At 40.4% G+C, this 13390-nt stretch overlaps 1 protein-coding gene across 7 annotated transcripts in view; it reads left to right on the forward strand.

The window, feature by feature from the left end:
• The window catches only part of si:zfos-588f8.1, a 59059-nt gene that overhangs the window by 26569 nt on the left and 19100 nt on the right, over window positions 1-13390 (forward strand). For all 7 annotated transcript variants that reach the window (XM_062424725.1, XM_062424727.1, XM_062424728.1 and 4 more), the window contains exons 5-12: window positions 4608-4702; window positions 8049-8111; window positions 9685-9784; window positions 11028-11128; window positions 11505-11634; window positions 11744-11833; window positions 12078-12194; window positions 12328-12462. In XM_062424725.1, coding sequence (XP_062280709.1) covers window positions 4608-4702; window positions 8049-8111; window positions 9685-9784; window positions 11028-11128; window positions 11505-11634; window positions 11744-11833; window positions 12078-12194; window positions 12328-12462 — 831 coding nt within the window. The remainder of the gene's footprint in view (window positions 1-4607; window positions 4703-8048; window positions 8112-9684; window positions 9785-11027; window positions 11129-11504; window positions 11635-11743; window positions 11834-12077; window positions 12195-12327; window positions 12463-13390) is intronic.

A 13390-nucleotide genomic window follows, 5' to 3' on the forward strand; every position in this document is an offset into this window, starting at 1 on the left:
AGGCTGTGGACAGCTCAGCGTCCATGTCTGCAAGTTTCCAAATTGCAAGGATAAAATGATGACACACACAAACAGTCACGTGAAATTGTCTTTTACTTACCGTGTGGAGCTCAACGTTCGTTCCAGCCAGCCTCGTTCTTGATTTTGTGGAGGTGAAACAATCTGCAGGATGTCAATGTTGATAAACGCTGTAAATCTATTTGTAGTAGTTACACAGCTGGTATTACTCTCATCCGTGGAGATATATCTAGATTTTCTGAGTCTGGCAGTAACAGGTCCTACTCTGCAGAAAATCTTTACTCTTCTCTTCACTTACATAGTCAATAGTGCAACTGCAAATTACAGCGTTATGTTGAGCAGTGAAGTTGGTTATCAGTTGTGACACCACTCATGATGTTACATTTTATGTGTGGTCTGATGTTGAGCCTGAACACATTTTTAAGACCAAGATTGCCAGAGGACAATTCTTTCACTAGATGAATAAACAAGGAGAAGAAGCTTTGTGTTCTGGTTTCCTTTTGTGGTCTGTACAGTGCAGGACGAGTCCCTCTTGAACTTGTTGGTTTGTTCAGCTCATGACAACTGTTCCTGTTTGTCAATGCAGTTTTTGTTTGTGTGTATATATGTCTCAGTATTTTTAGGTGTTGAAATATATAGTAGATAATTTTGCAGTGTATTATAAAACTGATTTATAAGCAAAGAAGATTTGCCCTCTAAGTTGCTTCGTGTAATTGTGATGAAATCATTTACTTCAACTGTTGCTCTCCTTGAGTTGTTTACATTATTATGTTTACACTTGTGTGCAGTTGGGCGAAACATAGCACACTTTAACTATAAGTCAGTGCATGGAAGTGCCACATGTAGCACTGAATCCATACTTCACTGTCTGATCTATTTTCCAGCCGTTGTTAATAATAGTGATCATCTATTACAATCAAAAGTTTCATACTGAAGCAATTACAGTTTTTTTTCCCCCCAACCACCACTACCACCACTTTGTTTCCACTATGCTGTCCTCCAACACAACTCAGTTTGTTTTTCTCTGTAGATGATTTACTGCTGTGTTGCTGTCATGTGATAACTGGCCTACTACTTTTTCATGCAAGCTTTGCTTAGTCTGATGACATGGCATTGTATTTATACTGTTTGATCTAAATATTTGTAAAGTACATTAATCGATGACTTGTACCAAATCACTCATATGTGAATCCTCTGCAAAGGCAAATTGTTATCTAACACATCTTCAATACTTTTAGTGAACTGCGAGTCACTTCCCCTCTCAGTGAAAGCACTGTCACGTCATTTGTTAAAGATAAAGAATTTAAAAATATTCATGCAGTAATTTATAAAGTGCCTAAGTATAAGCACATTCAACTGAACATTCACCGATATTGAATTGAAGCACCAGCCCCTCGGAGCGCTATGGACGCAATTATTGTACCTCAAAGAATCAATTCTTTGTTAACAATCCAGTTGAGTTAAGCTGGGGGGGTTTAAGAGTAGTTGGTGGGATATAGCGCTGGCTTGAAGCAAGGCCAACTATAGAGGAGGATCTGTGTCGAGACGTGGTCGCATTCAATCACTGCCAACATCATGTGATCTCACCAAAGTATTTTTCACATTTAGAACAACAAACAGTGATTATTTTGTCACTAAGTACCATTGGTGTTTGGTTTCGACAGTGAAGCTACCAGTGATTATTTAGTTGATTACCCGCCTGGTTTAACCTGTAATTGTAAGTGTGTACATTTTAAGTTGGCTTTGAAGAACATTGTTGCAGGTGTGAACAGGACAATGCTGAATAAGTGAACATGTCCACCTAGAGGTTTGATGAGTTTTTGCACGAGCGAGCCTGCCTGCCGTTGTCCTGTGTGAATGTGGGAACTGTCTTTGTGGCGGTTGGTCTGTTTAGAGTCCTTTTGTGAGTGTGTCCAGGCTGTAGTGAGGTGTCAGTGTCAGGGCCTTGGCAGCAGTCTTGGAAATGTTTAACCGAAGCTCGTCTGTACAGCTAGACTTTAAAGGATGCAGTGGTGCCTCAGTGTCCTATCAGTAAGGCCCATTTTTTACTGATAAGGTTTTTCTCTTTTTTTCATTTTTATTATCAGTGTATGCTGTATGAAATTAACAATAAAAAGAAGTGCTAAAAACTAATGCTATCAGATCATTACAGAAGTGTGTGATCAAAGCTACACAAAAGCTGTTTGTGTTTCTGAAGAGTCTGTTTTTCAAGAAAATCAAATATTTGATGCAACATCAGAACATTTCCTTTCACAGATTTTTTTTGTTTATTCAAGTTTATAGTCGAGCTAACATTTAATTCCTTTTTAAAGTATATAATTTATAGTTTCCCGGGGTCTACACCAGTTGCTTGTTGAGACAAACTACTCCTAAACTGCACTGTTTGGAGACACTCCCCTACTTTGGTTTGTAAGGAGAAGTTTGTCTGTATGTGAGGGGGCTGAATGGGGATGTGAGACTTCATTCTGGCTCTGCTAAAGTGGAAATGTACAGGGGGGGAGCGGGCTGCCAGAGGAGCTCTCACACCACAGAAAGGACTCAGTTGAGACAGCTTAGTACATCATGAAATGTTCACTGGATATAGACACTGCAGACTGTTAACCCCACTCTGCTTTGTGTGCTTGTTTCTCACATTCTCCCCCTTCGTTTTCTTCCATAAACTTAATGAGTGCAGCCCCTATCTCGTAGGAATGCCGATTAAACGGCATCTTTCCATGGACATGGTTTGGCAAGCCATAGGTCCACTTCCTCATACCTGCTGAGCCTTTCAGCCAATCAGATCATCTCTTGATAGACAAGTTTGAATACGAATGATGCTGTGACATGTTTAGCATTCCCTCCATGATGCAGCGGCTGGGGCTTTGCAGAGATTTCCCAGGGTTTTGTGCTCTTGGCTACAAGGTTATTGGAAGGAGGTGATCAGAACGGCACTGGGCACAATGGGCAGCACTTTGGAGAGTCAGAGCCAAAATACACTTACTGACCCCCAAAACCTGGAACAGAAGTGATGGCAATGAACTTTGAAAAAACCGACAACACCTGAAAAAGTAAATGTTCAATTCTACACATAACAATGAGAAGAACATACATAAAAATGGCTGAACACCAAGCATAGAAAATAGATTGTGAGTGGTGTGCACATACATAAAAAAAATAGAGAAAGTAATTATAAAAAGATATAAAACAAGATAGCCCTGTGTGTAGGTGGGCTTGTCTGAGCAAGTCAAAGTAAAGAGGATAAATTATTTTGGTCATAGATGAGAAACAACCAAGAATCTTTCCTCATCAATCAGTAAGCAACAGCTCTTGCCTCATACTTCCCTCAGGTCTCAAAACTATTTTAGAATTGCAGTTAGAAGAAGTACATTGCAGCGCTTTCACAAATGAAGGCTAAATATTAAAAAAGGCTATTGGTTCATTGTTGGGAATCTAAATAAGACCCTGAACTGTAGGTGTCTGTGCATGTGTTTGTTTGTGGCCCCCAACTCTAATCAGCCTGGACACCACTGTATCAAACTCACTGTGCGACTGCTTTACAAGAGACAATGCAGCTCCTATTTAACATGCACTGAGTCAACTTCCCCTGTGGTGGCCTTTTGTTGTGTTTCTGTTTGTATCTGTCTATCTGTAACCATGTGAGCATGTGCATCATGCAGAAAAAATAAGAGTGCTCTTCTGTTACCGTATCAGTGAAGTAAAAGGGGGCCCATTAGTGAGGCCTGGTGGCTGGGCTCTATGTGCCCATGGCAGGGTTAGCAGTAGCCTGAGGCCTGGAGAGAAACTCTGGTCCTCTCTGACAGTGCTCTGCTGAACGGCTGCCCCAGTCTCATTTATCATCACTGACCTATGCTGTCTCGCTCTTTTTTTACTCTCTCACACACACACCCACTTAGAACTACAGACTGAATAAGAGAAGGAGGGAAAAGGTCTTGCAGGACGAAAGGAGAGAAAGAGATGGATGAGAGGAGAGTGAGAAGAGGGCAAGAGGGGACAACTAGTTACAGATGCTTGCCCCAACTTACACACACACACACACACACACACACACACACACTCACACACTCATGAACAAAATCCTACCCCCTTCTGCGGTCTCAGCTGCTGTTTAAAAACAAGATTTAACCCTTGGACTGTAGAGTTTCTTTGTTGTCATGGTGATTTGTTGTTGTTGACTTCAATTGATTTGCTGTCTTGAAGGTAAACTAATTTTGTTTTTGCACCCAGTCGCACCTCCATATAAGGTTTGAAACTCATGTATACAGTTTAGAATCAAGTTTCAAAACATCAACGGTGAGCTGGAAGAGATTTTAAGATTGTGGGGCACTAATGGTGTCTTTGACTCAAACAGCTTACAGTCAAGTTTTCATCTTGTCTTCCTCTCTGTGGTTGAACTTTTGTTGTTTGTCACATCTGAATCAGTTACCAAAAAGTGAGACATAACCACAGTTGCATTGCATATTTTTGGCGTTCCTAATATGATGATGTTTTTTGGTATTTTTCCAAAGATGCATGAATGTCTTGTTTTTGACTTATTTCCCTTACACCTATCCTTGTATTTTTCATCCTCTCTTCTCTTTTGTCTCTTCCAGGCCTTCGGAAACGCCAAGACAGCCCACAACAACAACTCTAGCCGCTTTGGTAAATTCATCCAGGTTAATTACCTGGAGAGTGGAGTGGTCCGAGGGTGAGTGATTAACACCAGATGCATGGCTTTATACAGTTTTTGCCACCCACCTCTCTCAATAAGGCCTCACACAAAGTTGTCATGTTGTCTTTATTTTCATTGCAAGACCATACAAGGACATTTCAATGATTGTTGTTGTTCTGTATCCTCTTCCTGTAGCTTATTATTGGGGTATTTTGCCTCCCTTTAGCCTAATATCTTCCTCTTTACTCCTTTAGAGCTGGTCAGGTGGTTCCTCCTCCTGCGCAGTGTGTGTGTGTGTGTGTGTGTGTGTGTGTGTGTGTGTGTGTGTGTGTGTGTGTGTGTGTGTGTGTGTGTGTGTGTGTGTGTGTGTGTGTATGTGTATGTGTATGTGTATGTGTATGTGTATGTGTATGTGTGTGTGTGTGTGTGTGTGTGTGTGTGTCGGCTGACAGTTTCAACCACTAGCATGTCCTTCCTTTTTCTTAGCAGTCAGACTCTGGTTAGAAGCTGCATCAAATTCTGGTCAGCTGTGTCACTTCCTCATGAGGAGAAGGGAACAGCTGCTCAACACAGCATCTTATAGATGACGTGTCATGCCGTAATTTGTACAAGAGTCAAAAGCTGAAGGGCTGCAGAGAATATTCAGTGTAATATTTACACTGATGCCTAACAGGATGAGAACTGAACATGAACGCTGGTGTATGTATAACAGTGTCCTGTGCTAAAAACAAAATTTGATTTCAAACATGTAAATGCTTGTGGCGACAGCTGCTGAATTCACAGTAAGTGGGCATCCCCAACCTGATTATCCCCTAATGGCACCAGGTCTCATCATGCTCTATTGAATTGCTTACCCTGAGAAGGGTCTGTAATCCAATCAGGAGAGTTGGTTTTAGTTGGTTGAGGCTTTTTTTTTTCTGTGCAACAAGATGAACCCTCTTAGATGAGGAAATGCTGAAAACTCTAATATACTCACCTACCACCACCATAAGTGCTGGTGTAGCCTTCTGCTTCCCTTCAGTAAAGTATTGGACTCAGAGGACCATCACAGCTCTGCTCTGTAAACTTAACAAAGGCTGCCTGTCTATCTCTCCATCTCCAGTTGCAGCCATTCAAACAGTCAATAGAGGAGATTAACAAAGGGAGGGCTGCTGTTCCGCTCCGCTCTGTTTTCTGTGCGGACTGACTAACTGACAGACGGCATCTTTTTTCATTCTCTCTCCCTCACTGTGGCTCTCTGTCCGTCTAATCCTTCCTCACTGGGATCTGAGTGAGATGAAGCAGAGTGATGAAAAGGAACATACACTTTAGTGGAGATGTGAGGTGGTGTGTGAGCACAAACATGTACAGTATGTACATGTATGTTTGTTTTGTAATAATGGAACTGTGTGTGTGTGTGTGTGTCTGTCTGTGTTGTTAGGTTCTTGTTGACAGACGGGCAGTATGTCATTCGGCTCCTGTGTACTTTGCTGTTCACATTCCTTCTGACAGGGATTGTTCTCAATTAGATTAGCTCTTACAGGCACACAAAAACTCTTTCTCACTTTTAGGGAGCCATTACATTCACATTTTTTCCTGTGGTGGCCCTTTATATTCATGTATCATCCATCCTCATGCACCAAATTCAGAAACTGCTCCTGAAATGTGCTGGACTCATTTACAACAAGTTCAGCAGGAGACTTCTCCTTAAGTACAAGGCGGTTGAATTCATAGACATATCAAAAGCTTTTCATACAGCTGACGCCTGTACGATATGCCTGCAACTGGTTCTAGAGGTATTTATCAGATAGACGTGTGTGTGTGTGTGTGTGTGTGTGTGTGTGTGTGTGTGTGTGTGTGTGTGTGTGTGTGTGTGTGTGTGTGTGTGTGTGTGTGTGTGTGTGTGTGTGTGTGTGTGTGTGTGTGTGTGTGTGTGTGTGTGTGTGTGTGTGTGTGTGTGTGTGTGTGTGTGTGTGTGTGTGTGTTAATCTGAACTCCTGTCAGTTTCTGAGGGTGTGCCAGAAGAATCCATTTTGGGCTCTGTCTGATCAAACCATCATATACACATTTACACATATACAGCTACAACTTGTATTTAAGATTAACTTCATCCTTTTTTAATCATGGCCGTGACAGCTAGCAGGCACAGAGCAAATAATGCCCTTATATTTTTTATATCCATACTAGTAAAATTGTTGCCCTTGCCTAGAAGTTGCAGTGCTTTAACATTTCACTTTTTTCTTTCACAGACTTCTCTGAAAGACAGAAAGGGAAAAGACAACATTGAGTATCTGATATATTGAGCAGATATATTTGCTTGACTCGGTTATTTGGTCTGTAGCGGTGGCAGCAGTTTTAGCAGATGGACACAACTATGTTTCTCCCAGCACAGCTCTATTCTTAGTGTGTCATGAGGACTGGCGTCAGTGTTGTTTTAGCCTGGCTATAGAAAAAACAACACTGACGTATAAAGTCTGACAGACCACTTTACAACCTTGGCTTTGTCTTGTGTGTAAATACCACTGCTTTTCAAATTGCATATCTCACGACTGCAGTGGTCTGAAAGCATACCTCTACTTTTTCTGGAGCTCCTGCAGTAGTCTTCCTAGTCTCTTCTCTCACATAGAGTCCAACTGATATATCAGTCATCTGATATTATCAGCAGATATCGGACTATCACAGATATAATGATATCATTGTATATGTTGTCCAATATACGCTTATATATGCATAGACACACACACACACACACACACACATATATTTATATACTGCCTATATATGTGTGTGTGTGTGTGTGTGTATATGTATATGTAGGCAGCATTTTATGTGTTCTTTAAAATGTATTTATTAAATTCCCAGTGAAGTTTACTGTTTCAATGCACTGATATCATTTTAAACAATAAAGTTTATGGTTAAACTGTAGAATACCATGCCTCCTTTATGTATATATTCTGTATTTATAAGATTATATTACAGGATTTTTTTTTTTTTTTTTACAGCTTAATATCAGTATTGACATGTGCCCCAAAAATCCAGTACTAGTCAGGCTCTACTCTTAGTTGTCTTCGGTTGTTGTCTGTCTGTTTGTGTGTGTGTGTTGCTATGTGGTGTGTGATGCGCTACAACATCCATTTGACTGTATCTGAATGCTTAGTTTACTCTTTGATAGTTCTGACCATCTGCCCTCACTTCCCCTCCTGTTTTTCCCCTCGTCTTTTATTACCAGTCCACTTTCACTTATGACCTGAAAACACACACACACACAGTCTGACAGAAACACACACACATGGACCCACACAGCTGAGTGACCTTTAGTGTTAAGTGATTCATGCTCTTTGTTATTCTTCTTCCTCTTTTTTCTTGTCTTTTTTGCTCCTCCCCTCTATTTCTGTCCTTGTAGAGCTGTGGTGGAGAAGTATCTCCTGGAGAAGTCTCGTCTGGTCTCCCGGGAGAAGAATGAGAGGTGAGGAGGGACAGGCAGGGTCTTGACCCTTCACCCCCTAAGACCTTCATGGGGCCCTCTGTATAAACATGGGGAGTTTCCCCCAGGAGCCTCTGATGGTTGGATATGAAGTTCAACTGAATGATTCAGCCTTTAGCCTTTGACTTTACACGTTCATCTGCCTGAACACTCACATACCCAAATGTACTCACATATTCAGCCTCTGTAGGTTCGAGTTGTTAATCATCTTAATGGCTGTTTATCTACATGTCTCATTATTAGTAGCATTTCAAATGTGACCTTTGTCAAATAATAATTGTGTGTGTACAGTAAGCAGAACTCACATGTAGTAGCAAAGGATCACATAAAAACCAAACAAATGTTTGTTTGTAAAGCAACGTACATGGTGTGGTTTTACCTAATCTGATGTGACCTGAATCCATGTTTGTGTGAGTTAAGAAATAACTATTGCTATACAAACAAATGGTTAAGAAAAAAATCTTGAGAGAGATGACCTCTTTCCCCGTCACTCAATCTTCCTTCACGTCATACAAGCCTTTGTTACTCACTGAGTAGTTACTCACTACACAGCAGACTACCGATCTGTTGGGACTTGTCTGACTAATATGCAAACAAATATTTGGGGTTGGTAATTCATAAATACAGTCAGAGTACTTAGGAAGTGAACAAATCCTCCACTGTCATTGGATAAGCAGATAGCAGATAAGCATATTAATGATGAAGTGAGTCAAAAAAAAAGGAGACCAACAGATTATGTGTTTAATCGGTTATATTAGTGAAACCACCAAAAACAGACTTAAAATAAATAAACGTTTGATTGTAGGTACAGCAAAGCCTTGGCCATGAGGAGGTGATTATCTAACTGTTATTTAAACTGAAAGGCTTTGTCATGATCTAGCTTCCTTTTTTGATTCATGGGTTTTAGTCTGTAAAATCACAAGCTACCAGCTCAGCTGAAGTGGGTGATGCCTTGTATTAAAACATACTGTAGCTGTTGTGATGATGAAGAGAGTTCCTCATTAAGGTTTCCCTGCCAGATTTTCACAGCTAATGTTGGAAAATAATCCCTTTCCGCCCTATAACCTTCAGACTATTACCAGCTTGTACAGTTCACTGATCACCCAGCCTACAGTTGCTGCTGACAGCACATCTTGCCTGTCTGGTCAGGGAGTGAGTGTGCTGTATGATGTCATTGTTTCTCAGTGATAAGTGTGGAAACTCATTACTCCTGTGTGCTTTTACAACAAAGCTCTGCGCCTATCTAGCTACCTGCTCACTGATAGCACGAGTGGAAAATTGATATCAACATCACTGAGCTTCAGACATTTTCTATTAGCTTTTTACAATGTGTTGACTCTAGTTTTATCACCAAAAATACCCCTAATTTGTCACCATAAACAAGCTCATATCCACTCATAACTGCTCACCAGATAATGAAAAAACTTAACAATGAATGCAAATAAAAATTAATCTGTGCCAGTGAACTTTATTCTATCCATTTAAAGAGAACTTTATGAGAGTGCATTATGTGAAAAGTGTATACCATGAACAAAATGTGCGTGCTGTTTTCCAGGAACTACCACGTTTTTTACTATCTGTTGTTGGGAGCTTCAGATGGGGAGAGGAAGGAATTTAAGTTGCTGCCACCTGAAGAATACTTCTACCTCAAGCAGGTACAGTACTCCTGTTGTTTAATTCACTATGAGTAAACCTGGTATTCATGAAGACTGAAGCTGTTGAATCTGTGTAGCTTCATCTCAATAGATTTCCTGTTCTGAAACAATATCAGAAAATGAAAAACAGGGCTTTTTTAAATTATCAGTGTTTGTAACAATGTTTTAAAAATGGAAATGGAGTCATTTTCCATTTAATTCTGTAATCAAAGTATAATTTTGTGGATATGTGGTCATGTGAGGACATTGATTATATTCAATCAACATTTCCAAAACCTCTGTCTTCTGTTACCATGTAGGCCAGCCTAGAAGGTTTTTATATCTTGCAACCGGATGAATTCACTAGACATATTTTCAACCAAATAATAACAACAGCCTGTGCATTGCCAGACCTATTTCACACTTCCATTAGTGTAACAGTGGAAGAAAACTGTTGGAACATATGGAATTTTAAGCCAACAATGTAAAGACATCAACTTTTCTAATCGGTAGGTAGAGTCCTAGTGTTATAGATTTGATTATTCATTTGGCCACAGGATTAGGCTGCTGTTGACAGATTAATGGATGTGATATATTAACAGAGGATGTACAATTATTTTGCAACCAATTCATGTTGAAGTTGGAAAAGTTTAGAGTTTGAGAAATTACATGGACGTGGATAGACTAAATTTGATGAAATACTCAGGAGATTACCCCGCATACTGTAGGTAGACCACTGTTGTCTTACACTCATTCTGCGGGGGTCATTCTATGCTTATTCATAGACCGGACACAGCCTTTGTGTAACGTTGTAGCTGTTGGTAATGATGAAGGGTTACAGTTAATATTAACTCGAGATAAGGAAGGGGGTTCCTTATCTTAAAAAAATGTGCTAAAGAAAACAGAGAATTTTGAGCGCTTTTCTATTAATTCTATTTTGTGTCAGAAATGCTTTGATATCCTTTTTTCCCCCTTCAAGTCTTTGAAAACTTTTTAAACCGATTTTTGGTTCAGAATAGGAAATCAATTGAGACAAATGGATTCTGTTGAATAGCCTTCTGTATACACACAGCTTCCAGCTGCACATGTGTGCTGCATGTTAATGAAGTGTTCTTTGTTCTCTACCTCATTTTTTATTCCCCTCTTTTCATCCATCTATTTTCCTCACCTTTTTTTAGGAGGGAAGAAGGGGGCAATTTTTGCTCTTTGTCTCTCATTTTCTCAACTTCATGAACACCTGCTTACTATCTCTCTTTCTTTACAGCACAACTTTAAGATAGAAGATGAGGAGGATCTGCATCATGAATTTGAAAGGCTTCAGCAGGCAATGGAGATGGTTGGCTTCCTTCCAGCCACCAAGAAACAGTGAGTGCATCAGTGATCACTTCTTGTGTAGCGTGTATGCTTTAAAAAAGAATCTTCCAGACGTGTTGAAGTAATTGTTTTGAAAGGAAATGCAAACAGAAGAAATCCACCCTTAAGCAATATTCCCCTCTGTCCTGGAAGTCTTTTGATTGAGTCACATTGTAGTAATTTATATTGTTAATAAAGAGACTTTTAAGAGCACAAACAGCAAAACAATAGCTGCATGCAATTCACTAATGTAGCAGTTGATTAGAGACAGCATGTAGACACAATGCTTCCCTTCAGTTTTTGCAATCATCAAACATAAACAGATGATTAGATTGAAGAACAGCATGTGTTGCATTGTTCATGCATGCGTTCTATGACTGTGTTGCAGGATCTTTTCTGTGCTTTCGGCCATCCTGTATCTGGGCAACGTGACCTACAGGAGGAAGTCAACAGGCCGAGATGAAGGTTTGGATGTTGGGCCGCCGGAGGTCCTGGCCACTCTCTCTGACCTGCTAAAGGTAACTATAGTGTTTCTATCTGTTTTATGCTTCAAGAGCAACTGTACTACACTGTGTCTACCTCGTCATGTGTGACCATCAGCATTAATGTGCATGTGCTCTCTCTCAGGTCAAAGAGGAGTTGCTGGTTGAAGCGCTGACCAAAAGGAAAACAGTGACAGTCAATGACAAGCTGATCCTCCCGTACAGCCAACCTGAGGTAGACACCCAGCCATCTCTGCAGCCTCTCATTTCTATAGCAGTGTTCAACTGTACAGTGTTTCTGCTTCTTCCTCTGTATCTACATCTACACATTTTTCTAAGTTTTTGGCTGCCATCAGTTTTTTTTCTGTTCCCGTTTCCTGTTCATCTGTGTAACTCCTAGCACATACATGTGTCTGTAGCACACCGTAAAACTATCTCTCATCATCGTCTTCTCTGTCTCCTCCTTCCTTTCACATCAGGCTATCACAGCCAGAGATTCCATGGCTAAATCTCTGTACAGTGCCCTGTTTGACTGGATCGTCCTACGCATCAATCACGCACTGCTAAACAAGAAAGACATGGAGGAATCTGTCCCAGTGAGATACAGACACTCACTCACACCCACGCAAAAATATTTACACACATACACAACAGTGGTTGGTTATTCTTATCTATTCTCCTTCCTGCTCCCCATAGTGCTCAGTAGGTGTTCATGATCTTGTTTTCCAGTGCTTGTCCATTGGTGTCCTGGACATTTTTGGCTTTGAAGACTTTGAGACCAACAGCTTTGAACAGTTCTGTATCAACTACGCAAACGAGCAGCTGCAGTATTATTTCAACCATCACATCTTCAATCTGGAGCAGGTGAGCAGTGCTCTTTAGTTTTTATTCCCCTAAATTATTTAACACGACACACGAAGCAACACACCGCCAGAATATTTATCGTAAAAAACGGGGTATAAGTCGCACCTTAAACGCAAATTTTTTTCATTGAAAAGTGGGGTGCGTCTTATACACCGGTGTGTCCTATTCACCAGTAATATGCAGGCACAGGCTGGATCTGGATATGATTATAGGTATGTAAAAGGCTGTCCACACTAAGAACAATAACTATAACTATAATGATAACGTTGTGAGCGTCCACACTTATGAATTATAACGTCCTATAAACAGCACACGCTCCAGCTGTGTCTGCAGCTAATGAAAATAGATAGTCTATTGATGACCCATTACAGCTGTGTGTTGTACGAAAAAGAAAAAAAACAAACCAGGCAGGTTCACCGGCGGGTGATTCAATGTGTTTCAGTATTTGCAGACCAAACTTACCCGACTGACAGCAGCAGATGTTGAAGTGCGAAAGCACACAGATGAGCAGCTTTTATTGAGCTGTGGCAGCGACACACCGTATGAGCACAGATCTGAAGAATAAAAGATTCACTAACTAACCAGATTCACTTGGGCGCAATGTTGCACACAGTGACAGCTCTGATGAAGAGTTTTATGAACTCGATTAAGCATACATCTACACACTATATTAAATATGTAAAGTTACTGTGTACTTTTAAAAGGTTTAATTGAAACTCAGTCTAACCCAAACCTGGTCTGAGTTAATATACTAGTCCAGTTCAGTTAAGCAAATCATTACCGGACCATCAACCTGACACACCGTTTTTAATGGAACATCCCTGTGACTGAAAACTACGACTCTGACTCCACCGTCTTCTCTCTAGTCTGTGTTTATAAGAATGATTAATAAAATGGTGACTCATCCAAGCATTTCTTGATCACTAAA

Source organism: Scomber scombrus, chromosome 8 (genome assembly GCF_963691925.1).
Source record: "Scomber scombrus chromosome 8, fScoSco1.1, whole genome shotgun sequence".
In the NCBI taxonomy this organism is placed as follows: domain Eukaryota; kingdom Metazoa; phylum Chordata; class Actinopteri; order Scombriformes; family Scombridae; genus Scomber; species Scomber scombrus.